General features: G+C 39.9%; 1 protein-coding gene across 1 annotated transcript; it reads right to left on the bottom strand.

The window, feature by feature from the left end:
- Positions 1-21,647, bottom strand: NREP (neuronal regeneration related protein). The gene is made up of 4 exons (XM_082497587.1): positions 21,412-21,647; positions 19,885-19,947; positions 5,648-5,725; positions 1-1,677 (listed from the first exon to the last, which is right to left on the bottom strand). Exons 2-4 carry the CDS (start codon positions 19,885-19,887, stop codon positions 1,552-1,554), a joined length of 207 nt encoding a protein of 68 aa, XP_082353713.1. The 5' UTR covers positions 19,888-19,947; positions 21,412-21,647; the 3' UTR covers positions 1-1,551.
- Between the last annotated feature and the right edge of the window lie 5,082 nt (positions 21,648-26,729).

Here is a 26,729-nt window from a genome sequence, read left to right as displayed (position 1 = left end):
TAGAGCTTGCATATTTATTGAACAAATCCTACTAAAATAGCTAAAATACATTGGGTACTTGTAGTGCATTATTAAAGATCACATTGTTACAAAAGCCTGCGTTTTCAGCAGTACACAACTGCAACTATACATAAATGCCACAACTGCTGAATATTACTTCTTGCTATATATACAGCACAGTAGACATATCTAATCTATTGGGAAATAAAATGTACAAGAAAAGGGATACAGAAGATAGGGAAAGGAAAGAAATCTAGGAAGTGCAGTGCATGCATTGGTATTTAACAGTCAGAAGCTAAAACAGTTCAGAACAAGGCCTGCCCTGTAAAAGGAAGAGCTAAAAGACAGTTATATAAAAAATTAAGGTGGGCTTTCAGACTGTGTCTAACACAACAACACTCCATGAATAGATGATTCTGTTTAGTTTTGTGTTTTGTGTTCTCTTGTATTGATAGTAGTCTGGGAGCAAGAACAAAAATGTAAAGTCCACATGTTGACAGTACCGTGGAAATGTACTCTTCCCCTTTAGGACTTCTCCTCCCAGAATTTGCAGTGTTTTTCTTATTATATCCCCTATTTTATGGATTCGAAAGGACATTAAAACTTGTCCCTTCTTTAAAAAGGCTTAAAAAGAAAAAGACAAAACTCAAAAGAGATTTTGAGAGGTTGGTGGAAAATTATTGCTCGTCTTCCTCCGTTAGGTGGATAGGAGTCAGAAAGGAGATTTTACGTAAATTACAGTTTTGTGATTGCTCCCACTATAACTGCATGTTTGTGAGTGGACCCTGATAGGGAATCAGTTCCTCACTTGTACAATATAAGTAGTTACTCACCTACAGCACTGAATAAGAAAGCCACACTGAAGACACAAGTAAACAAGTCAGTCCAGTCTAAAGAACAACATTCAGAAAAACAAAGTACCAACACCTTCTCAGAACATGGAAATAAAAAATAACTCCATCAGAGCTACCTTGCCAAGGAGCATATTTAAAGTCCAAAATAGCACCATTCATCAGTGTCTCAAATCCCGTGGCAGCATCACAATCACTTACCACAAGGAAACCATGAGTTTCATACTACTTCTATACATCAAAAGAGTACATGGGTAAAATATAGAGATATACAGACAATCGATGAAAATAAACTACTAGGCTTGTTACATCTAAATGAAAAAAAAGGGGGACTCTCAGCCTCTGCAAGAAGCAGTTCGGGATGGTGGAAATGGAGAGAGCGGTTTACCGGTAGTGTGTGAGCAGTGGAGTTTGAGTAGTGGAAGACATTGCTGTGGTAGAACCAGGCCTGAGGGCCCACCTGTAATGTTTGTAAACATGGATTCACAGTGTGAAATTCTGAGAGCTTTCGCTTGAGTCAGAATGTTAAAAACTATTTTTTATGGTACACGTTTGTCCACTGTTATTCTCTAAAGCAAGGCTCAGAGTCCCATAGTTTCTTCTTACACTTGATGATTTACACAGAAACAATTCCCAATATATGACACCATGACCTCATCAAACCCATACACCGTATGTAATACAAATGGAGAAATTATGATTAAAAAGAGTAGAGGTGATTGATTTTGGTGAAATGGTGTCCATAGCCATTTACTGGAACCAGGCATGCCTCTTCCGCCTCACTTTTCTTCTTGCGATTTACTTCCTTCGAGATGGGGAGACTTCCCTGTGGAGAGGAAAAAACAGTATTAGCTGTACTTTGTGAAGTCTGTTCGGCAGGGTCCTCCCTTTTCCTATCCTAAGGTTTCCATAGTTCCCTAGCTTGGGTTCAGAAGAAAACATCTACTAAACATGACTGAATCAACTGTAAATACTAATGCCATAGAGAGCAAAGGATTTTTTAAAAACCAGGCAAGCCTTCCAGCATCTGAGGAAAACCCTTCAGTTGGGGATGAATGTGTGCCTCAGCAGCCAAAAGGCAAAATCGTTGAGCCGATAAGTGTCACCCACTGCTGAACTGGGTGAATTTGGACATTTTTTGGTGCTGGGGAAAACCCAACCATCCAGCAAAATTACAGAAGAAACTATGGAGTGACAACCCTTTCTGCAGCTCACCACCAGTTGGACACCCTTACACTATTCCTCCAAATTATTTTTTCTCACTCCTTCCAAACCAAGACATTTCTGCACCCTTCGTAAGAGCTGGGACAGCTCAGGTCTAAAACTGCACCTGCAGGTTCTGTGTGTGCAGTAGTTCTGGCATATAAACATGGCTGAAAATGAGCAACTACCTGTTTTGCACACATGAAGCACAAAAGGCAGACCCAGTGTCTCAGTATCATGAATGCAAAATTCATGGCCACAAATCAACAGATGGCACGGAGCTCCTTTGAAAATGTACTAACTTGGGTAATCAAAAAACTGATGTTAATGGTATTTTCTACCAACAAATTGATTGGTTTGCTTACTTTTTTAACCCCCAAGCTCTATTTTGTGGCTCCACTTGGCCCTCAACAGAAAAGTGCATCTCAGTCATGAAAGATCATCTTATTAAGAGAACCTTTTACAGCTTAGACCTCTCATCTTTTAAACACTTTACAGCTTAAGCAGCTACCATACACTAATAAGTGACTTTCATACAGTACTTCATTGAAAAGAGCGCTCTAAAGACACTGTAGTGTGTTACTTCTCTCTGGACATATAAGGAGATGGTGTGCCATGTCAGCCAGCTGCCTCAGATAGGTTTTCATTAACCATACTTAACCATTCACTGGCTGAAGTCTATGCTTATTCAGCAAAGCATTTAAATATATGTTTCAGTTTAAGCCTCAGAGGGAAGCCCAAAGGCTAAGCATGCGCTTCAAGTACTTTGCTGATGCTATGTCACTGTGGGACCTTAAACAAAAAGAATTTGTTTAGCTGGTAATATATTATTAATATAAGTTATGGAAAAAATCTTTGGGTTTTGTGTTTTATAGATCAGAATTGTAAAGCTGTTTTACTGCTTTTATTGCTTGGGCTATGTTTGTTGTATAAGCAGGTTGCTTTTCATTTGTTTAAGAAATTGAAATTATCTTCTCCAAGTTCAATTTTTCTAATGTGAGAGTTTTGAATTTCTGAATTAGGAATTACATGCATAGCAGTCTCACAACTACCAAGAAAGTGCAATTTTCAGCAATTTTCCTTTCCTGGCTCTTCAAAGCCATAATTTTCACTGGAATGTCCCTATTTGCTACATATACTTGTGCTGGGAATGAAGCAACCCCACGGCTCTCCCACTGTCCTTATCCCACTTTAAAGGATAAGTTCTGCATTCGGGTAGATGAACTGCACCTGGGGCTCTGCACTGCATGCAGCCAGGAGCAGTTTTCAGGCTGAACACAGAGTAAAATCCCCCTCCCTTCAGGGCAACAGAAATGGAGAAACTGAGCAGACTGTGATCAGTCTGTATGCAGAACTCTGCAAGCCAGGGGAAGAAATAGGAGTAGAAACATACCTTGCTTTCCCTAGAGCCAAACTGGGGATTTTGCAAGAGACAATTTCAGAATGAAAAAATAGTTAAATTCTAGTGACTGCACAAACATGTTTCCTCAGAGGACTCCAGAAAATTCCATCCTCATGATAGTATTTTTGCTTTTTTGTTGACTAAATTTGCTACTTGTGTATCATTACAGGATATGAGAAGAAAACTAGAAACTTACACATGCAAACAGGCACACCACACAGACCAAAGGTCTGGGCAAATTTCCAAAAGCATTGTGTTGGGCAGTTCCTTTTCAGCTGTGAAAACAATCTCAGTCCTGAAATTCTGCCATACAATCATAAGATAAAAAGTCCCATATGACCCTTCTAGGTCTGGAAATAAATTGTGTTTAAGAAACATATCCTTTTATATTTGTTGGTCGCATGAAAACAAAAGAAGCACTTTTATCTGAAATAAGAGTTTCAAAAAATCTATTAATTTTACTTTATTATTTCAGTAGTTCAAGCTGTTTAACACTGAGTACTTAAAACTGTTGAGGTGAAGGACTGAGCACTTTCTGCAGTCTTCTTCAGAAATTTACTCTGATTAACTTTATAAGACGGATGAAAAAAATTAGATTCCAAAGACACCCAGTTTCTGTTAAGGCTAATAGTCTGCTGGAAGTTAGATGGCGTGCAGCTAATATTCAAGTTGCTTTTGAAGATCAAATGTGAAATAAAATTTGGAGCTAGTTCTAAAAACTGATCCTTGTAAGCATATGCCAAATATCTTTTGAAGAATTACATAAAGGCTAGAAAAAATGCATGGCATTTAAAAAGCAAGGATCCAATCACTTTAAAGGAAAAAAGTGTAATATTTTTGACTAGTTGAGAAACAATTACCCCTTTTGATAAACTTTTTTTAAGCTACATACAACATAAAAGCATGGCTATTCATAAACCCAGTATAATGCAGCATTGTTACTAACTATGCCGCATGTAATTCACAGCTTCATTCCTGTGTTCAGGAGCAACTTTGTTTAATGATGAATGACAACTTACTAAGAGCTGCTAATTTAAAAATTTAAATAAAAATCATCTAGTTAACATACAGGTGATTCATAAAATTAGCAAATTCATTTAATGTGAGTATGACATATATAGCACATTCATTGTAAACTGGCATTGCTATCAGCCTACTCAGCTGAACTTTTAAAATACTTCAAATGTTAAGAATGGCAGTACTGCCATATATGTTGATTTAAAGATTGGCATGCTGGCCATGAGTCTGGGAATAGCAGACTGCAAATAGCCCAGCTATAAATTTTAGAAGTTCCTTTATAAAGAAAAAGTGGGGAAAATAATAGCGTTATCCAGATGGAACAGCAGAGTTTTGTTAACAGAGAGCTGGAGTCTAGGTAACAATTGAAACTTAATCAAAACAATTTTCCATGTGCTTTCTCCTTTACTTACCTGCCATTTTTTTTCCAGATTTTGAGTCAGTAATGAAAGGGAATACAAAAATAAACCATGTACATTCTGTGTTTCTGAGTAGCTGTTATATTTTCATACTCAGATTTCATATTCAGTTTCACATTTATCAAAACAGCAATGATAACAGAATCTTGTCTGACAAGCCACGTCTTCTGCATTTATGTTGGGGTACTTGTCAAATTCAGATGAAAACTGCCATGCTTTGTTATGGTTGTTACTCAACCCAGGTAAAGCACAAGCAGAAAACTTAACAACAGAAAAAGAAAAACACCACCACCTCCTTCCTCCATCTGCATTATCATTGACTTTCTTATCTGCATTGCTAAAAGAGAATTGCCAAATTCAAGCATTCAATACTCAGATGTCAAACTTGTACAATCATGAGACAGGCTTAGGAAATATGAGCTCTTGAAAATTAGTATGTTTTCCTTCTGGTATGTAGCCATCCAGTGTCCATGTTTTCTGCAAGCCCGAAGGCTAAAAACGTAATTTTAAAATGAAAGCTGAAATTCTCAGTTAACTTCCTGGCTCAAGGAGCCAAGGCTTTAAGAAAAACAGAATACCATGAGACTCGTGATGAAATCATGAGAGCTGGCTACTCTCTTGAAGCAGTCATAAAATAAAATCCATTGAACTGTCAGTGGTTGGTTGTTTTGGCGTTGTTTTTTTTTTTTTTTTCAGAAAACTTTCATGTTAGTAGACTATTTATTAGACAAAAGAAATTACATAAATACCTTTACCTTTGGAAATCCCCCATCCCCTTGGCTGGTTGGAAAGATTTTCTGGCTTACCAAAATTGTTAACCTTGGTTGATAAACCTGTAGTGACATAAATATATACAATTTCTTACTAACAAAGAAACATACATTAGCTGCAATCAAAAGGTGTTCATGTGACAGACCACAGTACTAAAAATGAGAGTCTAATGTCAGCTTGGACCAGAGATCTAGCCGCTCCATACATATTTTTGTGTACCCATGACAACAAGATCTGTCCCTAGAGTATTTCAGCTATAATGTTTATGGCAATCTGCATTCAACAGGCTTTTTAAAAAGAGCCTATGATGGATTTTATTTAAATCTCTTTAAGAAATTCTGTATAAGAAGATGTCTGTACTAATAAACTTACTGAGGATATTGTGAGACCACATGCCTATTCTCTTCTGTCAGAAGTCACTGGTGGAAGACTATTTATTGAAGAATATTACCTTTGCTGATGACTGCAGGACACAAGAGCAACACACCTTTGATAATCCCTTCACAATAAACTGTAAACTAGAACTTATTACTCTCTAAGATCATTGACACAGCTTTAATTCTGTGTTAGCACCCTGTATTTTAGACATTAAAGGAATTCCAACAGATTATAAAAGACATAGGATAAAATAGCTGGCAGCAGGATTTAATGGTTAAGGTACTGGCCAATGACTGCTATAGGAAAATTTTACTATGGAAAATGTGTAAGAGCCAAAGCCAGCCACTGACTATGGTGGGAAGGTAGAGTGAACAAATGCCAAGCTAATATACCTCAGTTATGGTGAACCTGCACTGGAAAACTCCTGTGCTTCAGTTTGTCAGCTTCAGGATGATGCATTTCTTCACCTTGCTCCCCTTAAACACTGAAGTGGTCAGGTACAAGTTGCATACAGTGCTGAAGATCTTAAATGTATTTTCCTGCTGGGTCTGCCTACTAGGCCTTTGGGGTTTTGAGACTGAACTCTTTATGCACAATGCCTGAATGTCAAACTGTCAATGTTTTGAGCTGAACATTATAAATCACACCATTCAAGCTTGTTTTCAATTTGGGAATCAAAACCTGCCTTGTCACTTAAATTCCTGGTGGACTGGCTTTACTCACCTGATTACTATTGCATTTATACTGAAATCTGAGGAATGTTTTCATTTCTGTGCAGTTGCATGTTGACTATTAGTTGTCACAACTGGACTAGATGTAGCTTGGTGAAATTACCAGAGGATTACTTGAGCCATTTTTCCAAGAGAAAATCCTGAATTCTACTATAAAGTAGGAAACAGAGGAGGGAAATTTAAAACACAGAGCCCAAGGCAGTGCCTGCTCTGATACACTCTCCCATGATTTTCCACAGTACAAACCACAGTGTTTTCTAATGTTTAAAGCACCAGATTTTATTTTGTATTTTAGATTACTATACGATCTCAGATAACCCAGTTAAGCTCTCTGGGTATGGCTGACACGGAATAACTAATACACAGGAGAGGACACTCTGTGAATTCATCAGTTAATGTTCACATGGAATATTTGAGACACTTGGAACGAAAGTTATCAAGTAACCCCTGAGCTCTCCTGTTGCTATTTATAATCACTGATTATCCATCCTGCAACTATGCCTTGATTTTATTGTGTAGTCAGATTCTTTGTATGAAAACTCATGGTGGGAAACAGGCTCTACCACAGGCCATACTTGCTCAAACCAGCAAAGTATACAAAAATGTGTATTTTCCTGTAGGAAGAAGGAATAAGCATCAGAATACAGTATTACTCATTATGATGAGTACGAGCTTCTGTATTTCCCATGTAGTCTGAGATGTATTCACGTTAGCCTATAGGCATTGTCATCCCTATTAATAATTTAATAGGAATAAAATAAGCACCTGAAGTTAAATGACAAAGACAGGATCCTCAATTTAAATTCATATGAACTTAGAAGGACTGCAGCCTGAGAGTGGATTTTTAGGAATGGGACAGGAGGAAAAAGGTGTAAATTGTAAAATATACCATAACTATGCTCCAGGGTTAAAAACAAACAAACAGACAAAAAAAAAACCACAAAACCAAAAAAAAAAAAACCAACCAACCCACCCAAACCACCACCATCACCACCAAAAAAACCCACACAACCCCTCAGCTATCTTTCCCAGTAATTTTCTCTGGAGAAAAAAAAAAAAAAATCAGTAATGTCCAGTTTTCTTAATGTCTCTTCAAAAACAACTACCGTGGCCAATATTGGTAGATAGTGATCATGTGGACCTACTCCATATGCAGTAACTATTCTGCTATAACTGTAGCAAAGTCCTGAATGGGCAGCCAAAGGACTTTAAGTATCTGTCTTGTGAGCAATGCTGAAAGGCCAGGGAATCATAGTTTGGATCCTGGCTAAGTGGAGGAAGATTCTGGAATGGAAAAAAGATGCTGGTGTAGAAAAGTCCACTCAGGACTTACTACAATACAACAGAGGGGAAAAAAAAAAAGAAATTAAAAAAAAGGATGTCTTGCTGTGCTACAGGCTTTATAAAATGCAGAAACTACTTAGATGTTCAAATATACTGATAACTAGGGTATTAGAAAAACACAGAAAGAACTTTTAGTCAATTACAGCAGCTCAAAACAACTGATATTAATGTTGCAAGATGAGCTATAGAGAGAGAAAAAGTGCAAAGCCAGGCTCCATTACAGGGTAGGATGTAAGGCTTACAACATTCCAGCTGTTAGCATGAAGCAAACACTTCTAAATAAATGCTTCCATTGATACACACCATATTTTCATTTCTTAGTACTTCCTGTGTGACTATTATGTGAGTACAGGCTTGGCTTAAATAACCAAAGTGTTAGGATTCAGAACAGAATTACAGAACTTTAGGACGGACTGAAAACTAAAGTTACTGCAAATCTATACAATGCATAAAAGTTCTATACTGACTCAAACTGATAGCCTTAGTATTTGATAATCATCAGGAAAAAAATCAAGCTAGTAAACTTCATCCATAAATTATCAGAATGGATCACCTCTAAACATCTGACTAACAGCATTACTACCCTTGGAAGCTTGCCTTCCTGGCAGAACATGTGATACACAAAACCATTCACTCCCACTTTGAGAAGTCAGGGGGAAAGAAACCCACTGATCTGGGAAGTGCTGTCTGAGACAGTGTTTTAGAACAACAAGCAACTCTGCCTGAAACATTGAGGCCAACTTGAAAAAGGGAATTATGATCAATGAAGAATATGTTTTCAGTTCTTTCGCCTTCACTCTCTTGGAAAAACAAAGGTGGAGGAAAATAAATGCCTAGTCTATTTACTGGCTCTTGCAGCATCCAGACTCCAGAACTACTTACTGCTACTTTTTTTTTTTTTTTTTTCAAAACCAGAAGGATTTCTACAGTAGAATCTTCTTTTTTCCTCTGCCCAAGAAACTGAGAAACATTTTTGCTACTTGAAAGCCTCTGTTTAACCAGCATTTCAAAACTCTAATGCTTATTCTTCCATTTTAAGCCATGTCCTCTTTAAAAGCAATAGTAGGGGAGCACAAATTTTGCCCAGCTTTAAAACAAATACATAAAATGATTTTAACAGCGCTGGACTAAATCTACTCTATCAGTCACATCAAAAGACTAAAATTAATTTCTTACTTCCCACTCTTCATTCCTCCTCACCAAAAGCATCTTTCAAACATTCAGATACACCTATCAGGAGGAAAAAAAATCCCTAGACTTAAGGCATGCTAAACTTAGTAAAATGAGCATGCTCCTGTTAAGGTTTTTATAGTGAAGGAACAAGAAATAAAGCCCCAGTAGTTACATTTTCTATATTTTTTTTCCCCGTGGACCTCAGCTGAATTCCTGTTTATCAAGTCTCATTCAAGACTTACAGGAGTTGGATTAAACTGCAGTCTGGATTTCCAAACAACAGGCTTAATGAAGAAGACCAACTGCTATGAGTACATCAGCAACCACCTTTTGAGAAGTTTCAGATAACTTCTTTATCATATAAACCAATTCGGGGGGGAGAGAGGGGGGGAAACAGGGAATGGTAAAAAAAAAAAAAAGGAAAATTCCCAATTCCAAATGAAAGGTGACTATCTCTAGTAATTCTGCACTAGCCTACCTAGGACAAGAAAAAAACTAAAATTAAGAGAAAAGCTTTATTACATGGATTAGCAGTGTAGTAGCAGACATAGATGGCCATGTACAGGGGAGTAAAACGGCCAAGGTATGTGTTGAAGAGAAGGAAAGAGAGGGGAGTGCTCCTCCCCCCCCCCAGCACTACAGCTATGGTGTGCAGTTGTGAGGAGGGAGAGCCCTGTGTGTCTGTAGTGCCTAATCCAGAACAGAAAGTGAATGTCCTCCTACCATGCGCTCATGGGGATGGGTTGTACAGCCAGAAAGGAATACTGCTTGTCATCTCTGTACCTGTATTTTTTTAAAGTAGTTCAGCGATTTTTTCACCATCATTGCTCCGTGTTGCAATGACACAATCAATGGTATTAAGGGTCCTGGAGGAAAAGTTGCAGATTATTTCTTTTGCAGGTAGTCTCTTTTTCTTTCCAAATTGAGCCCTGATGCACTTTCTTTTGAAAAAAAATATAACATAGCTGCCTGCTAAGTTGAAACAGTTATAACTTTGCGGCTTTTAAAAGTTTCTTCGTTACCAGCTGGTTTGAGCTGAGGTACATTTTCCCAGCACATTCTACCATGGCTTCTCAATCCCCCCAAAGCCTCCCACTGCAATAAAAAGTTCTCCTTGTAACCAACAGCCCACTATTACAATCCAGATGCATAAACAGAAGATCTTACTGCACCACTGCTCAAACACCAAACAAATCACTCTGTTAAAAAAAAAAAAAAATATCGTTTTAAACAGAACTGGAAGTAAAGCTCATGTGAGGATCAATGCGTTTACTTCAGAGCAAGTGGTAAACTAATGCTCCCACCTGCAGTAGTTTATTTTTAACACTGTGAGGGGAACATTATGAAAGCATATAACATTAATGTCCACCATGTTCCAAACCCAGCACGTGGGACTTAATACATGCACCAACTGTCAGCTGAATGGTTGCTGCTTCTCAAGAGTTTAGAGTTTCTGCTATCAGCTTTGTCTTCTGAGCCTTCTGGAGAGGGCAATGACAGGGCTACATCAAGAGTGCTCATCATTACTCCTTATTTCAAAGAGTCAGTGAAGTTTTGATGAACCTTTGTTATATTTATATTTGTATTCATGATCAAATGGGATGCTGCTGTTGTGATAGGCTGACCCTGAAACAGACTCAGTGAGGAAGCTTCCCCGATTGAAACATCAGAAACCACAACTTGCCCAAGTTAAAATGCAAATTAGTTACCTTAATTATCTAAAAATACTGTGAACATGTGGTTTAGCAGGTGTGAGGCCTGACAATTTTGTAAACTTGACTGCTTTTTTTGCATGGCTCTGCGTTACAAGTCTGACCCTCTGGTTGAGGTATAGTGACAGTTATCCCCAATAACCAATCTACTATTTTCAGTATACTGTCAGGGCAGCAGGTTTTTCTACCAGTCCTGCTTTCCACATTAGTGCCATGAACATTCAAAAATCAGTGGGGAGAAAAACTGATTGATTTTACAATCATTTTGCTTGGTTAATTCCACACAGCAGATATAGACAGATAAGTGGTTTGAGAGACCTGATGAAGAATTACATGATCATTCTCCTCATGGCTGGGATTTCTCCAAGTGGCCCACCTTTCTGGTGAAACTTTACCTGCCATTACAGTAAGATTTAACACATGGCAGTAAATCAGGAGAACATAGCAGGACAACTGCGCACCTGAACTTGCCTTCGACTTCTGTGCATCAGCATCCTTTGCTGGCTCTGCCTTTTCTTGGGGAAGATGCTGCTTTTTATGCTTCCCCATCTGATGAGTCAAACTCACAACTACATAGAGATGAAAAAGCCTAAATGAGACAAGTATGCTTTTCCTTGCATCCCCCTCTCCACGCTGCGCATGAATTAGCAAGTTTATTCATTAAGGGTTTTTTTTGCAGTCCTTGTTCATCACTTCTTCAATTTCTCTCAGTTTCACAGAATAGGATGTCATCTGCTCCTTGCCTACACAACATAAGGAAGTGACCTTGGAAGTGGTTTTTCTAGATTTTAAGTACAAAACTTCTCCTATAAACCCATCTTCATCCATTGTTTCTTTCATTGTTCTTAAAGCCTCTATTCTCCAGGTTACCCAAAGTGTCTGCTCCTATGTAGTCTCCTACCTTGGCTCATCTGTATCGCCTTCTTCAAAGAATTAATTCCTGTCCTCATCCATACTATATAAGTTGCATCTTTTATATATGTACTCACAGAATCCTATGACATTGATAAGAAAATTATCTGAGTGACTGTGCAAAATTTGTTAAATCATGCTTTTAAGACTAATGGGCTCTAGCGCTGCAGAGACCCTTGCTGCAAGAGAGGATGCTGGTAGATCCTAAGCACTCGGAGCAGGCATGTTTTTCCAAGAGATCTCTTACGTGACTACTGGCCTCCAATACTGAGCAACTATGGTGTTGAGGGGGGGGGAAACACAAGCTAATCTAGCTTGAGTATATCGCCGGTACACTCCTGCCAAATTCTTTAGCTGGTAAGAACCCTCAACAGAAACTTTATCTGTCTTCTGGTATACATGATTGAATGAGGTTAGTTATAGAAAACACTTTCCCTGGAGAGGAATCTTCCCCATAACACCTGAGCGTAACACAATTTTTAGACAGAGAGATTAATTTGCACTTTTCTGCACTAGTCAGGATGAATCTAGCTTGTGCGCTACAAGTGCTCTCATGCTGCTTTTTTACTTCATTAATATGCAAAAAACATTGCAAAGCTTTGTTAATATTTACCACGCATATGAAAAGTAAAAAAAGAAATCAAGTGGTACATTGTGAACGCTGTCATAAATGCTCATCCAACTTCTGACTAAGTTCATGAATTTAACAAAGATACTCATTACCAGAGTATCACACCCGTTTAAAGGAAAAGAAATGCAATTATTCCAGAACAACAATAAGAAAAAAATGTGTATTATACGGAAAGTTCCATTAACCAATGAAATGGCTGCAAACTACTTTATTCCACCAGTAAATTTCTGTGCATGGACTCTGAAACAACATTTCAGAAATTGAAATAACCAAACCAGCCCCCCAGAAAACCAAACTCAAGACCCAGTGCAACACAGCATCTTTTCCACTTTTCCATTTCATTTGCCTCTGCACTAGTGGTAGGTTATTTTACTTAACACAGAAAAACAACAGTAACAAGCCTGAGAATTAAAATAGTATTTTTTTTTCAGTCAATTACATACAAGTTGGTAATTTGCTCTTCGAGTGCAACAAGGTAATGAAAATTTTCATTAGCAACCACTTGTATCTACACCTAATGGTAACTGCAGAACAAGAGGCAGAAGGAAGTTCTTGTTACAGAGTCAGATGAACACACAGCATGGAAGCAAAATTCAGGACCAAAGGTTGCACTGTTAAGTTCTTCAGTAGTTTCATACCCAACACTGACAAATTACTGGAGCAACAGAGGAGGAACAAATGCAGCATGGTCACAGGCTGACCAAAAAGTTCATTTAGCCCAGTCTCCTCACTACATAAGAGTTTTGATCTTAAGGGAAAGACCAGCAAGAACAGTGGCCAGTAGGGGAATCCTAAAGAAATAACAGAGACAGCCCAGAATAATGCCTCTGCTGTGTGCGCTTCGACTTCCCACCTTCCAGTTTTGGGGTATATAAAACATATACACGAAGGTGAATCCCAAAACATGTTTCATTTTTTAATTTCCTATAAATTTTCTAAATTAATGACCTGGATACTGTAACTCACAGAAGACAATACAATGCTTTGGACAAAAACTGCTTTGTTTGTTTGTTTAATTTAGTTTAAATTTCTCACACATACCAGAAAGATGACCAGAAATACAACAAGTGGCAGCAAGCTCACTGCGTCTGCCGACTGCTTCCCTGCGGAGTCCAGCCATGAAAGTCTTTCCACCCATGAGATACCAACCTCTTGCCAACCAGCATATTTCAGTCAAATATTGAAAGCCCCAGTGGTACTCTTGGAAATGGGACACAGAACCATATTTTACAGCCAGTACTTACCTCATGAGAAATGTAATGACCACAGTTGATGATATCGTATTGTAACAGGTGCTTGAAATCACCATGGTACATTTACCTGCAGTCACCATATTACCAGCGTCTAGTATAATTTCGTATAGCTCAACTGCTACTCCAAATACAAAACCACAAACTGTATCGTATCTGTTTTGTAGGCTGAAAGTAAAAAAATATCTGTAGGTTCTGGGACTCATCTAATGAGGAGACATGCAGGAAAACAATTTTTCCTACCAGGTATTCTTTATGGGTTTTGTTCCTATTGCCTTATATAATTACTTAGCTGAGAAATTAAGGGTAACGACATTTACCAATATTTCTACAGCATTTTCTTCTGCCAGCAGGAATAGTTATTTAAACTCTTAATCTTTTGTGATGGAGATTTATCACTGATATAGTCATGTTAAAACAAAGAAGGAACATTTGTTTCTAACTTAATCTTTTTAAGTAGCATTATGATGCCAATGTGCGCCTTCTAAACATCAGTGCTGTAAGAATTCAAGAGTTCCTTCTAAAAATGTACATACTAAGCCAAGGCTTATACCACCTTCAGTGAGAACACACAAATTTCTTGTAACTTTTTGACTTACTTCCACACAGGTCTGCTACACTAGTAGAGAGACAATAACGTTAGTGTTAACAAAATTAACCCAGAAACATTTCTTCCTGCAGGATGAGAAAATGCTACCTGTTCTGAAAGTGTTGGTTTTTAGTTTTGGGTTTATGGGTTTTTTGTTTGATTGGTTGGTTTGGGTTTTTTGGGTTTTGTTTTGGTTTGGTTTTTTTTTTTTAAGTGCAGTATTTACAGAAGGAAACATCAGGAATCCTCCCAGGAACACCTAACATAGGGACTCATTCAATAGTGCTACCATGAATTTGCCAGACCAGCAGTCTAAACTGAATTTCATGCAATAGTCAAACAATGATTCACAGTATCATTCTACATTAAACATTTGAAAAGAACATTTTTGCACCTTTCCAGATTGCACCCTCAACCAACATGGTTTAATGAGGTGAATAAATATTTGAATAAAAACAAAATACAAATATTTAAAAATATTTTTATTAAGGTATCCTGTCCCAGTCAATACTACTAACTGCACAGTGTTCATGAAGTGGCTCTAGGGCTATTAAATGTAGCCCCTCTCCCTTCTCTTTAGCTGTACACACAAGGATCAGAACTCAAGTGTGGGGCGGCAGTATTCTGATGCAGAAAAATAGAAAAGATTGTTGGTGAAGGCTTCAGACCCGAAGACTTAAAAATCAATGTCATAACTGTAGTATTACAAGGTGTATATTAACTCTTATTTCTGATTTTCCAAGATTTCAGCCGTTGTGAAAAAAGTTCAGAAAAGATTTGTCCTGGACAAAGTATTACATAAACCTCTGATTCCGTGTGTCAACACAGTTCTGCTCAGATGAGAAGAAGCTGGTGCATAGTTACAAAATTTTAGCACCCAGAGCATGCAGGTTTGTGACTGGGTAGAAACATATATATACAGAGCTTTTGTCTTTTAATGTGTATATGAACTGTACCACAGAAATATCCACAGTATCTATAGCTTTGGACAAAAATTACTTTTTTTTTTAAATTTCACTTCAAATTTTTCTACCCATAATCAAGTAAAGGTGTTTTCTTCTGCACAGTTGAACAGCTGACTTGGCAGAAGCATTGCAAAAAGTGACTTTATATTTCTGATTATTATTTTGTAAGCTGGAAAGTCTTTAATTCTCCCTAAATTTTCAGGAATAAAGTAGCATTGAGCAAACTGTACCCAATGTCTTCTTCATGCACAACACATAAGCGTAATAAAAAAGCAAAATACACACATGTGGATGGCCAAAAATGCTTAGCTTTCATCCCTCTTAATTATTTCTCTTGACCAAATTCTGCCTATGGCTACACATGAACAGAAGAGGATCTGATACAGTCCTACAGCTCCTATGCAGTTCTGAACTACCAAAAAGGAGATGTCTGTTCCTGTTCCAGACTTGGTAATAATCAACAAAGAATTATGAGTTTTCTCATGCCAGACCAGGAGCTGCATTTGTCCAGTGTGTATCTACTATTAGGCTGGAGATAATGTCTCATCCTAGTATCTTGTTGTTCTTATTCTTTAGAGCATACAAAAGGTTCAAAATGATGCCTGCCTCTGCTAGACCAATCCCAGACTCCGTTCTCCACCAATAATCCTAAAGTTATGAACAGTTGTTCCAACTATGGTGAAGTCATTTTATAGACACAAAAAATTACAGAATGCTTAAAGATATCTACATATAACTCACTGGAAAAAGTTTTGTAATGGCTAAACTGGGAAGAAATCTTAGATATAAGCTTTGCCTCACAAATATCTTCACCTAACTTAAATGATGTTATACATATCCCTGTGAACTGCAAAAAAAGAAATGGGATGGTGATTTTTTTTCTCTTCAACCAAATGCAGGTTGTCATTTCTTTCTCGCAGACTTAATGAAGAAAGCTTGGCCCCCAGCTGTTTTCTCTCTGAAAGGCCATCATCCCATTTTTCTCCTTCCCCCTCCGCAAGTAGGACTATAAAACGCAGAGAATGCAAATGATAGAATAACCTCAAAACTGATCCAGTTCAGGCAAGAATACGCTACAGCAAGTGTCCAGCCCAAATGAGCTCCTTCTGGGGCCTTTTCACTTTGGGATGACAATGCTATACTGTACAATACCTAGCCTAGAGATTCCACACCAATAGTGCTTAAGAAGAAAGCCATCTAACCGTGGTAAGTCAGAAGTAAATTAATGAGCTGCTCTAGAATATCTTTTGTTTATTTTCAGGTAGGTCAAAATAAAATTACTAAGGATGTATCTGTTTACTGATATACACATTCATTAATGTTATTCATTTAAATTCCTTAGCACCTGCACTTCAAACTCTCAGAGCTGAATTTGAAGTCCAGAAATGAACTGCAATGCGAGGAGAAAAGGACACACCTGAGTGCTTCAGAAGTAAACAAACAGATCACTTTGTCAAGTGGCTAAAATGCCTGTTTGATTTCTTTCTTTAAAAACAAATATTTACCATTAAAAAAGAAGCCTTTCCTGGTTTTGCTAAAAGTCTTCTTTCAGGTCACCGAAAACTGGAATTAAGACTTCCTTACTCTCACCATTCTGACAAGATCCTTTATTTCAATGACTAGATCGCAGGGGCCAAATACATTTTAAAAACAATTCTTTTTTTTTTCTTCTTAGTTAGAATCTTTTTTTTCCTTCATTAGCACTAAAATCTAAATTTGCATTTTATGACATACAGCATTTTCCATGAAGGTGGTATACAGAAATTCTAGCATTTCAAATAAAAAGAGCAATTAAAATCAGGTTTTTATACATTGCACATAAATATAAAAGGTTCTTGCCTCCTTTATGCGGCCAGTAAAGGAAATATATACAAGTAAGGACAGATCCTCAAATGGCAGGTGGTCTTGTGTAAGATGGCTGAAATTGTCCGTAAGTTAAAACTATGAGAAGAAAGTACACTCTTCCGCCTTTCTATTTCTCTTTAAATTATTGATGATGTTATTATTTTACAGGTCCAAGAAAGACTAATTAACCAGGTATGAGGAAATCCTAATTCCAAGTCTAGGAAAAGGAGAAGCAGCATTGCAAACTAACCTGCTAAGTTATTTGCTCTTACTTGTAAGCTGTTTAAGAAATATTTTATGGAATAAGGACATTAAGAAACTACGAAGGTGAGACAGTGAAGTTAAACCAAGAATTCATTTGTTCTCACTCAACAAGTTTATTCTAGTCACTCTTAATTTTACTCTAAGCTTAATAAATAATTAATGAACTTCCAGTTTAGCAAAGGAATAAGGCATTTTTCCCCATTTTTTAAGGTTTAGCTCTATGTGGTGAAATGTAACAGCTAAATATTCACTGACCACTGAGAGCAGAGTAGAGCCTTTGCATATGCTGTTATATTAAAAACAAAGTAAGCACTTTTACAATTATGTATTTCAGTGTAGAAACTGTTGACATGTAAAGAAGAATCTTTCCTGCAAATTAGAATGGCTAAGGAGATATTTGCAATAAATACAAGAAATATGTCAAAGACAAGTGTGTCCACTATTGCAAGGAAAGTACATCTGACTTAAAAGTCTGACTTAAAATTACATTTGCTCTTACTGTGCCAAAACTGAAAGAAAGGGGAAAAAAGGGTGGTGGCAGGGGAAGAGATTCTGCCAAGTATCAATTCTTAAACAACCTTGCAAGTTGGGGCAAAATCTAGTCTTTCTTACATTGAAATCCTGATCAACAGTCACAAAAAAAGCAGAATTGGGCCTTTACATAACAAATAAAAAACTTTTCAAAAACAGCCAAATGAATGTTTTCGTTATGTTAGTAGTAGTATGCAAAACAAACAATAGGACTAGACAGGTGGGCAACTACATTTTATTTTCTGCATTTGGATAATACTAAGTTGTATTTTATGTTCTGGCCCAGAGACCAGACAACCAGTTTACAAAACTGATTTCATTGACTACTACAGGAACCTTGCTAGATTTATAGAACCATCTGCTGGTAAAAATCAGTGGCTATTTTATGCCTAACTAAACCTAAAATAATCTTTTGTTCCATAGATAGGCATATATTGCACATAACAGCCTGCATACCATCTAAAAATGTGGGCTGATTGTCACCTTGGTGTTGGTAGGAAAACAGTTCCCTTATCCAATATTCCACAGTTGTGTGAACAAAATGTATTTTAACATGATTTCTATTCACAGTTTAAGTGAATCATTTCCCTTTTAATTCCCCACCCCCAACTATTCATTTATACACAGATAAGCAAAGCAATTTGATGAAAGTAGGTTCCAGAATAGACTAAAACTCCAGAATTTGCAAGTTTATTTTTGCAAGAGGAATGATATAAAACAAGGAGCCAAAAAGAAAAAATGCCTTTATAACAGATTACATATTTGCTTATTTTAGACATCCTTTGATCATCCCTTCTCCCCCAAATCAAAACAACCCCAAAGAACCTAACAAGGATAATATAATTAATGCAATTAATTTAACCCAATCTTAATAAGAATATGTCCCTGAGAACCTCACACTTTGGAAAATATTCTGTGCTGATGTACACCCTATGAAATGCTACTTCAGAGAAGCTATTGCCCCATACAGATGAACAGATTTTTTACCATGGTATTATCATGTAGTACCCAAAATATATCACATTTATGTCAGTACATGCATTCAGACACGCTTCAGTGACAGCTGCTTCTTCAATCAGGAATTCTATATGACTACACAGCAACTAAACTAATTCTGCCTACTTTATGTACTTTTTCTGTAAAAAATAATTTTCTTTGTCCTGCTGATTCTAAGACAGTCCCTCTCAGAGAATACCATATTTAGAGAATATTTGGATGTATAATGTTTCATCCTTAAAATTAGGTATTTATCAGCCATAGCATCTGAGTATAACAAATGGGCTTTAATAATTAGAAATATAAACACAATTAGCACTGAAGGAAATGGGTCATTGTTGAATATTGTTCAATAAATACATTCCAAATAAGTGCCTGTAAGTTCAGTCAGGCTGAGGCCTAGCCATTTTTTCTGGAACAGATTTGTATCACAAAGAAAGCCTAACCTTCTGAAAAAATTACCAAATAATAAAGCAATTTAGTTTGCATCTTATGTACTTCCCTGACAGGCTAACATTAAATGTGCTTCAGTTACTAAGTGCAATGACCTATTTCTTCTTCTGGGGCTGAAATTATTGGATATTGTTTTGTTTGCACATATTCCTACATGTGTTATGATGTGTATTTTTCATAGTAACCTAAACATTTCTTGTTTCAATTAAATAAGCCTTACTGCACAAACAGGGATTTCAGATTTTTATTCAAAAAATGCAAGAAAATCAAAGATCCAACATACGGAGATTTTCAGAGTACATCAGTCATTGTATGGCAAATCCCCACAGCCTCAGAAAATAAGACTTGTAAAGGTCATATTTATAAATCAGTATTGGGGACGGGGAAAGAAGGTTTGTATTTACACAAAAAAAATACTGACTGTTTGCTAAAGCAACTAATTCTTACCATTTTTAGATTCTGTTAAGTCTTGGGATTGCAGTTTCTCTCAAGTAGCACAAGGAGAACAATCTGAAAACAATTTAAAAAAAATTAAAAATGAAAAAAAAAAGAGTAATTCCAACTGTCGCAATATTTAATAGGTATTTTTTGCCAGCATAACAGTGGGTGAGCCAAGTATAAGCTTCAGTGGTTAAGATTAAAGTCATGCAAATTATTCTAACCACATGTATGCTTATATATCATGCGTCTCTGCACTTCAGTGGTCTGCAGGCTTAAATATAGGACAAAGGAATCCCTGATACCTGGATTTGCAGAACCCTGTGCTATTCTTAGCGATTAGTACATCTCTGAAGAGCACCATACCTAATGGTTAACACACCTAAAAATCAGTCAAGAGGACAAAAAAACGTCATCCTACGTTTACTGTAAAGGTAGTCCATTGTTCCCAGGCATACTACAAAGTGTGGTTTTTTGCAATCAAGAAACAAGTATAACAGTGTCAGGCTTCCACAATGTAATGGCCCAGAGAATAGGTATTTTTGGAAATGGCACTGCATTACATAACCTCCAGTTTTCTCTCTCTCTGTTCCACACACACCCCTATTTTAAATAGGGAGAGCAAAAAAAAAAAAAAAAAAAAAAAAAAAAAAGAGTAGGTCCTACCTCATTTAAATGGTACCTTAAATTACCACTCTCTTAATTGACCGAATTAGTAGCATACCTCCTTTATCAGTTTTCGTACAGTGACAAAAATTAAAGTCCTCTTCTATTGAGTATATATTTCTTACCTATAGTGTGTATGTATGAAATGTAATTAGGTATGAGTCATATGTTTACACAGAAACACACACATACATATTGGATTTAAAACTGCAAACTCATATATCTATAAATGTACATAGAAACGTCTGAAAGAAAGCACATCACTAAATGTTCACCAAAATACTGTTGGTTTTGTGGATTTTTTTCTCAAAAGAACCACCCAAAATTTAACTGCTGCACATGCAAAAATGCAGAAGGCTGTTGCAAGAATGACTGCTTTCTAAAAATAAACCCCACCAGCCTGAGAGGAATCCAGTGTCAGGGCGGAGAAGAGGGAGATTCGTTTTACACGGGAGAAGAAAAGAGATGAAAAACCAATCCTAGAGCCTTGCATGCATGCTAAAAAAGCTAAGTGCATTAGGTTCAAAAACGCATTTTGGTGTTTGTGGAGTGCAAAAGCGAGAAAAAAGAAACAGTTTTAGAAAACCACTTCTCATCTCCCCTTGCATGTGTGCAGAAAAATCCCCAGCCTAGAAATCCAGACTTAAAGCATAAAGACAAAGAGTTAAATACATATACTGCACGTTTTCTCATCTTCTTTAAGAAAGCCTGTTTGGAAATGTGTACCGAGAGGGGGAAAGGCAAGCTGCAGCAAAGTCCAGCTAAGGACAAAAGGAAATTAAAAGAAACAAAGAGAGAGAGAGAGAGAGAGAGAAAGAGGATTAATAAAAAAAAAATAAAATTCTGTGGATTGGAATTGCATATACTTACAGACAAAAGCCCCCGCTCCCTGCTCACTTTCTGTCCTTTCTACATGATCTGAAACACAAATGTGGATTAAAAAAGGGCAGCATGCTACAGAAGGGAATTTATAGTTGGGGGAGTGGAGAGAGGGTAGGGGGTGTGGGGAAGAATGACTGCACCTCTTCCAAAGTGCAGCCTTGGAGAAAAAAGAAAAAGGGGTGGGGGTGGCTGGGGGAAAGTCTCTCTCTCTCTCTCTCTCTCTCCCTCTCTCTCAGGCTGGATTTTGGTTGCCAGCACTGGTTATATTGAACAATGAGCTAATTCTGATGGCAGCTGGCTGGCTGCCAGCTCTCCCCCACCGCCCCCCCTCCACTCCCCACCCCCACCCCCCCTTCCCCTCCTTACACATACACACTCCCCCCCGCCCGCCTGCCCGCCCGCCCGCTCCCGCCCGCCTTCCCCCCTCCTTCTCCCCCCACCCCAAGCACCCCCCCCTCCCGCCCGCTGCTGCAGCGCTAGACTGCTTAGTCTGCAATAATCCGCAGCCCCACGTCCCCCCGTTGTCTGAGAGCCAAGGCAGCGACCGCCCCGCCACCGGGCCGCGCCGGGGGCGGTGGCGGCGCCCCCCGAGGCGCTGAGGGAAGGGCGGCGGGCGAGGAGGGGGGTGGGGGTGGTGAGGGGGGAGCCGTTAGCCGTTGTTAGCCGTTGGCCGTTGGCGCGCGGCCGTTGGTGTCCCCGCGCCCCCCCTGGCAAGCCGCGCGGCGCGGGGCCGGGCGGCGGCCAGGCGCGGAGCGGGGCCAAGGCGCTGCACAGCGGCGGCGCCCGGCCAGCGGCGCGGAGGGGCGGGGGAGGGAGCAGCCACATACTGTAGTAATAACCCTGCAGCGGCAGCAAAGGGCATCTGAGGAGAAGGGGAGGGAGACGGAGGCAGCCGCTTCGCCTCGCCTGCGCCTGTCTGGGAGGGAAGAAAATGGTGGGCGGGGAGGAGGGGGCGCCGCGGCGTGACACAGGCAGGCGGGGGCCGCGGCGGGGACCGGCCCCCGCGGCGGCCAGGGCAGGCGCGGGACGGGGTGGGGATGCTGCCCGGGGCTCGCTCCCCCGGCCACCTGCTCGCCGCGGGCCGGTGCGCCAGCCGGGGAAGCGCGCTTCGCCGGGGGCTGAGGAGAGCGCAGCGGGAGAGACCGGGGGGCGGCCCCGCGACGGTGTGAGGGGAGAGCGGCCGGGGGCCGCGGCCCTGCGGCGGGGCTGGCTCGGGCATCGGCGGTGGGGGGACATGAGGCGGTGGCACCGCGTGGACGGAGCAGGAGCTCGTCCCGCAGTGCGGGCACACGCGAGCATTGCAAGGGGAGCCTCCCTGGCCCGCCTGTACCTGCAGGGCGGGGAGAGACGCGGGCCGGCGGCATCCCGCTGACCGTTTGTGCCGGGTCAAGCGCAGCCTGTCAGGGAGGGGTCCCACACGCTTTGCTCGAGCGATGTATGCTCACATGTTATGGTAAGCGGCCCCAGTTCTGAGCGCAGGGGCATAGGGCGAGGGATGGAAACAGCCAAGTGAAGCACAACGCCGCGACACAAAAGACTGTGTGAAGGCTCCGGCTGCAAAGGCAGCAGGGCAAGTGGAGCAGTGTGGATACAGGACATGAATGAGGGGCGATAGAGACGGTACGCTGCTGCACAGTGACTCTCCCTAAAATGCTATACAGGGGACATATGGCCAAAAAATAGACAAACAAGTGGTAAGAAGCATGTTCCATGTTAGGCTGCAGTGTGTGTAGGTACCTTTGTCAAGGTTAAAGTGTCCGAAGCAAGGGTGTTTAAAGTAGTATGAAATCATACGTGCTGCAGGTTTAATAGAAGATTAAGCCTTCTCTATTAGGCCTAGGTTTTGAGCAACTAACCTTGTTTTTCAACTCCACCTTTATTTAACTCCCCATGAAACTGCATTTTTCTGTGATCCACATAGGATTTCCATTTGTTGAGTGGAATCAGCCTGCTAGCATGTATCTGTACCTTCCTGACCAGCTACTGCATCTCTGGGAATGCTTTGCAAGCCTGTCAGCTTAAGGAAAATTCAGCAGCTGGAGGGGAGAAGTGTGGGACATAAGCAGCCCTGATACTTAAACCCCTGGTAATGCCAGCTTCAGTGCTCTGGGGTCAGATCATTAGCCTCAGAAATACATAGTTACTACTGCTTGTGTCTGTTCCTGCCTGTCTGCTCCACAGGTTGTGACTGACCAACTGTTAGTACAGAAGCATGATAGAGGTTGTACATTTAAACTGTATCTTAAGATTGTGATATTCTTTTGCTGAATAACAAATACTGGCTCACACTCAGGTAAGAGCAATGGGTTCCCTTTGGCTTCTTCAGTGCATCTTCTGACCCGGGGAAGATGTGTCCTAGCTGGTGAAGTGTCAGAGATTCACGACTTGTAGAGATTTGGCACTGGGGAATGAAACTAGATACCAAAGACACAACTGTGTGGGAGGTGGGAAGGTTGCATTAATGAAGTCCCTAAGACTGAAGTAGACAATGCTGTCACCCAACACTAAGGGGACAGACAGGTTCTTTTAGGGATCCTTGGGAGAATGATGACAGCATTAAATCATAGTTACAATTAAAACTTTATATTCTTAACAGGATATTATGATTAGTATAGCACAGAATTGATTATTAGCATGACATGAGATTTCTACAAGCAGAATCAATACAGTACAATCTATAAGTAACGTAATACAGAATTTATAATACAACTTAACTTATAATTTCTCATCATCTATATTGTAACTTAACTTATGGCTTCTAATCACCTGGACCTTCTGCAGATAGAGTGAGATCTTAATACGTGGTTTGCTGTATCCGTATAACAATCATAATCTAGACTTGAGAAAATATGAAAGAATACAAGTCACTCAGTCCATGGAGGAAGCAGAGGATGGTGGAGGCCACCAAAGCGTCCCAGGTCTCACTGTCCAGCAGCTGCCCTGGTCCAGGTTCCCCACTTAGGATTTGTAACTGCTTGATTTTATAGAAACTGTTGTGGGTGCTCTTATGCTTCCCTGTTCTGTGATGCGGTCATCACCACCGGGTTGGCCGGGTGCCTGGGACCTTCAAGGCCAGTAAGGAGGCAGTAATCACCCTGGCACCCAGGAACCTTGAGGCCAGTAGGGAAGAGAAGAAGAAATCTGTTTGGTTTGTCTACTTGGTGCGCAAGACATTCAGGGCCTGATAATGAGGGAAAGGGAAAGAATACGTGATCCCCTCGGTCACAGAGCATGGCTGCTTGCCTTACAAAATGGCATTAGTTATGCTAACCAGATTACCAGGGGTCGGGAGCAGGGAATACAGGTCACAAATGCTGAAGTGGACTGAACATAGCAAAACTAGTGTGAAACACATTGGATGTTACTGTGATGAAACGGGGAAAAGGACTTCACTGTGAGGTTCAATACGTCACTATTGCAAGTTCTAGGTGTACAATGGCGATTACACCACTGCAGTTTAAAAGAAATTAGTGGGATACACTATTGCAAGCTACAAATGATCCCGACAAGTAACAACACAAATCACAAGCACGCTAGATATTAATACCTTTAAAGAGTGCACCATTCACAAACTTAATAGCATGCCATATACCATACGTATGTTTCTTAGTCACTTACCCTCTCTCAGGTAAGGTCGCTCAATCCCTGGGAAGTTACCCTGTACAGCGTCCTGGACGGGGGGGGGGACGGATCTCTTACAGGCCAGCTGTATCATTGGAGGATTCCCCATTTTCCTCCCCAAACCCTGCAGTTTATATTTAGGGTGCAGGATTATGCCTGAGTGGATTACACTATCTGGGATATTTACCTCTGATGGTGTGATAGCTAAGTCTCTGTTGCCAATTTGTGATGTCTAGCACTCAAAGTCACGGGAATAGTGGTGGGATGGGACTCAGGGCATTTTGTTTGTTAAGGGCCATTTGGTTTCGGTTCTCATATGCAATCTTGAGATAACCCCAGGCTGAGCTGTTTTGCGGGTCCCCCCAAGTTATCTCTGCATAGACAAGGCAAGGTGGAGATGAAGCTGAGTCGGATGACAACTCCCTGCATCTCACCTATTGTGCTCGGAAACCAGTTTGGCTGGGTGCTCCCATACAGTTACCTGGCTTTCCTGAAAAGTTGTGAAAGTTGTGAGGAGCAGAGATATGAGCTCGCAGCTAGAGCTGTGGTGTCTTTTTCTCTCCCTGCTGCCTCAAAACCCTGTGTGCCCAGCTTTTTCCTCTCTCCATTTATACCCCCTCCCTCCTAACACCGAACCTACCTGCAGCATAAAGTTCCTGCTGGAACCACCAGGAATGATTGTGGATGGGTGTAAACCTCCATCTGAGCCCTTAAAGCCTTCATTTTCTTCATGGTGACTTGGTTTATTACCCCAGGTGAGCAACCTGATTTGCTGTGCTGTTTGTGCTTGACTGTGTCTGGGAAGTCCTGGCTGTTTGTTGCCTGTGACAATCTAAGTTGCTAGGATCTGGTCCAAGTCTGCACTGTTTACTTTGGCTGCAGTGTCTTGAATTTCCTTTTCCTTAGCTAGCTTCCATTAGCAGCTCTGATGGAAACTAGGAAATGAAGGTTTACCTGGTATCAGGAATAAGAGGCCAAAAGCCTGCATGGGAGAAGAGAAGTAGGCAGCAGAAGGAGGCAGTCTGGCCCCACTGTGGGACAGGAGAGGTTCCTGGTTCTGGAAATGTAATTACACGTTGAAGGTTTGTGAGACAAAAGCCTAATATGAAGGATATGGAACCCAGAAAATGAGGTGGAAACCTAGAAATGTTAAGAACCAATTCAGGCTAACTGTTAAGATTGAATTGAAAATATTTTGAAAAACACTTTACTGAAATTATTAGTCAAGAAATACATCAAAAGAAATAAAATGTTAAGTCATGGCTTTGTTAAAGAGGTAAAAAGCATTAGGATGCCGAGCAACAGGCTATTAGGGAAAAATATTGCCCTTTCTAAAATGCTACGTTGTGAGGAAGTGGAAATCTTTATGCTCCTGCAGCTAGGACCTTCAGCCTGGCTGTGAGTCCAGTGCCAGCCTTCCATCTTTTAGTCTCTAATCACTCATATAAAACTTCATTATTACAAATGTGGCATTCAGGTAAATTGTCCTGCTGTCTTCAGGAAAATAGGTTTAACCCCAAGCCTGATTTTTATACTCTGTGGTTACTTAAACCAGTCTGATTTTGTTCTGCGGTCAATTATAGCTGGGGAGGAAAAGTGTATTCCTTTTGCAGCCTCTCCTGTGTGACCATTTCCTTTGATTCTTTTTCCTTTTATTTCTTTCTTTGGCCTGACTTATAAACCCT

This window comes from Vanellus vanellus (genome assembly GCF_965231255.1).
Source record: "Vanellus vanellus genome assembly, chromosome: Z".
Classification (NCBI taxonomy): Eukaryota; Metazoa; Chordata; class Aves; order Charadriiformes; family Charadriidae; genus Vanellus; species Vanellus vanellus.
This window is presented reverse-complemented; position numbering and strand designations above follow the sequence as displayed.

Bases quoted from the DNA above. Each gene is read 5' to 3' on its own strand.
- NREP (XM_082497587.1), bottom strand. The intron at 1,678-5,647 runs GTAAAGGTATTT...TCCTCTCCACAG, and splicing joins GGGATGGGGGATTTCCAAAG to GGAAGTCTCCCCATCTCGAA.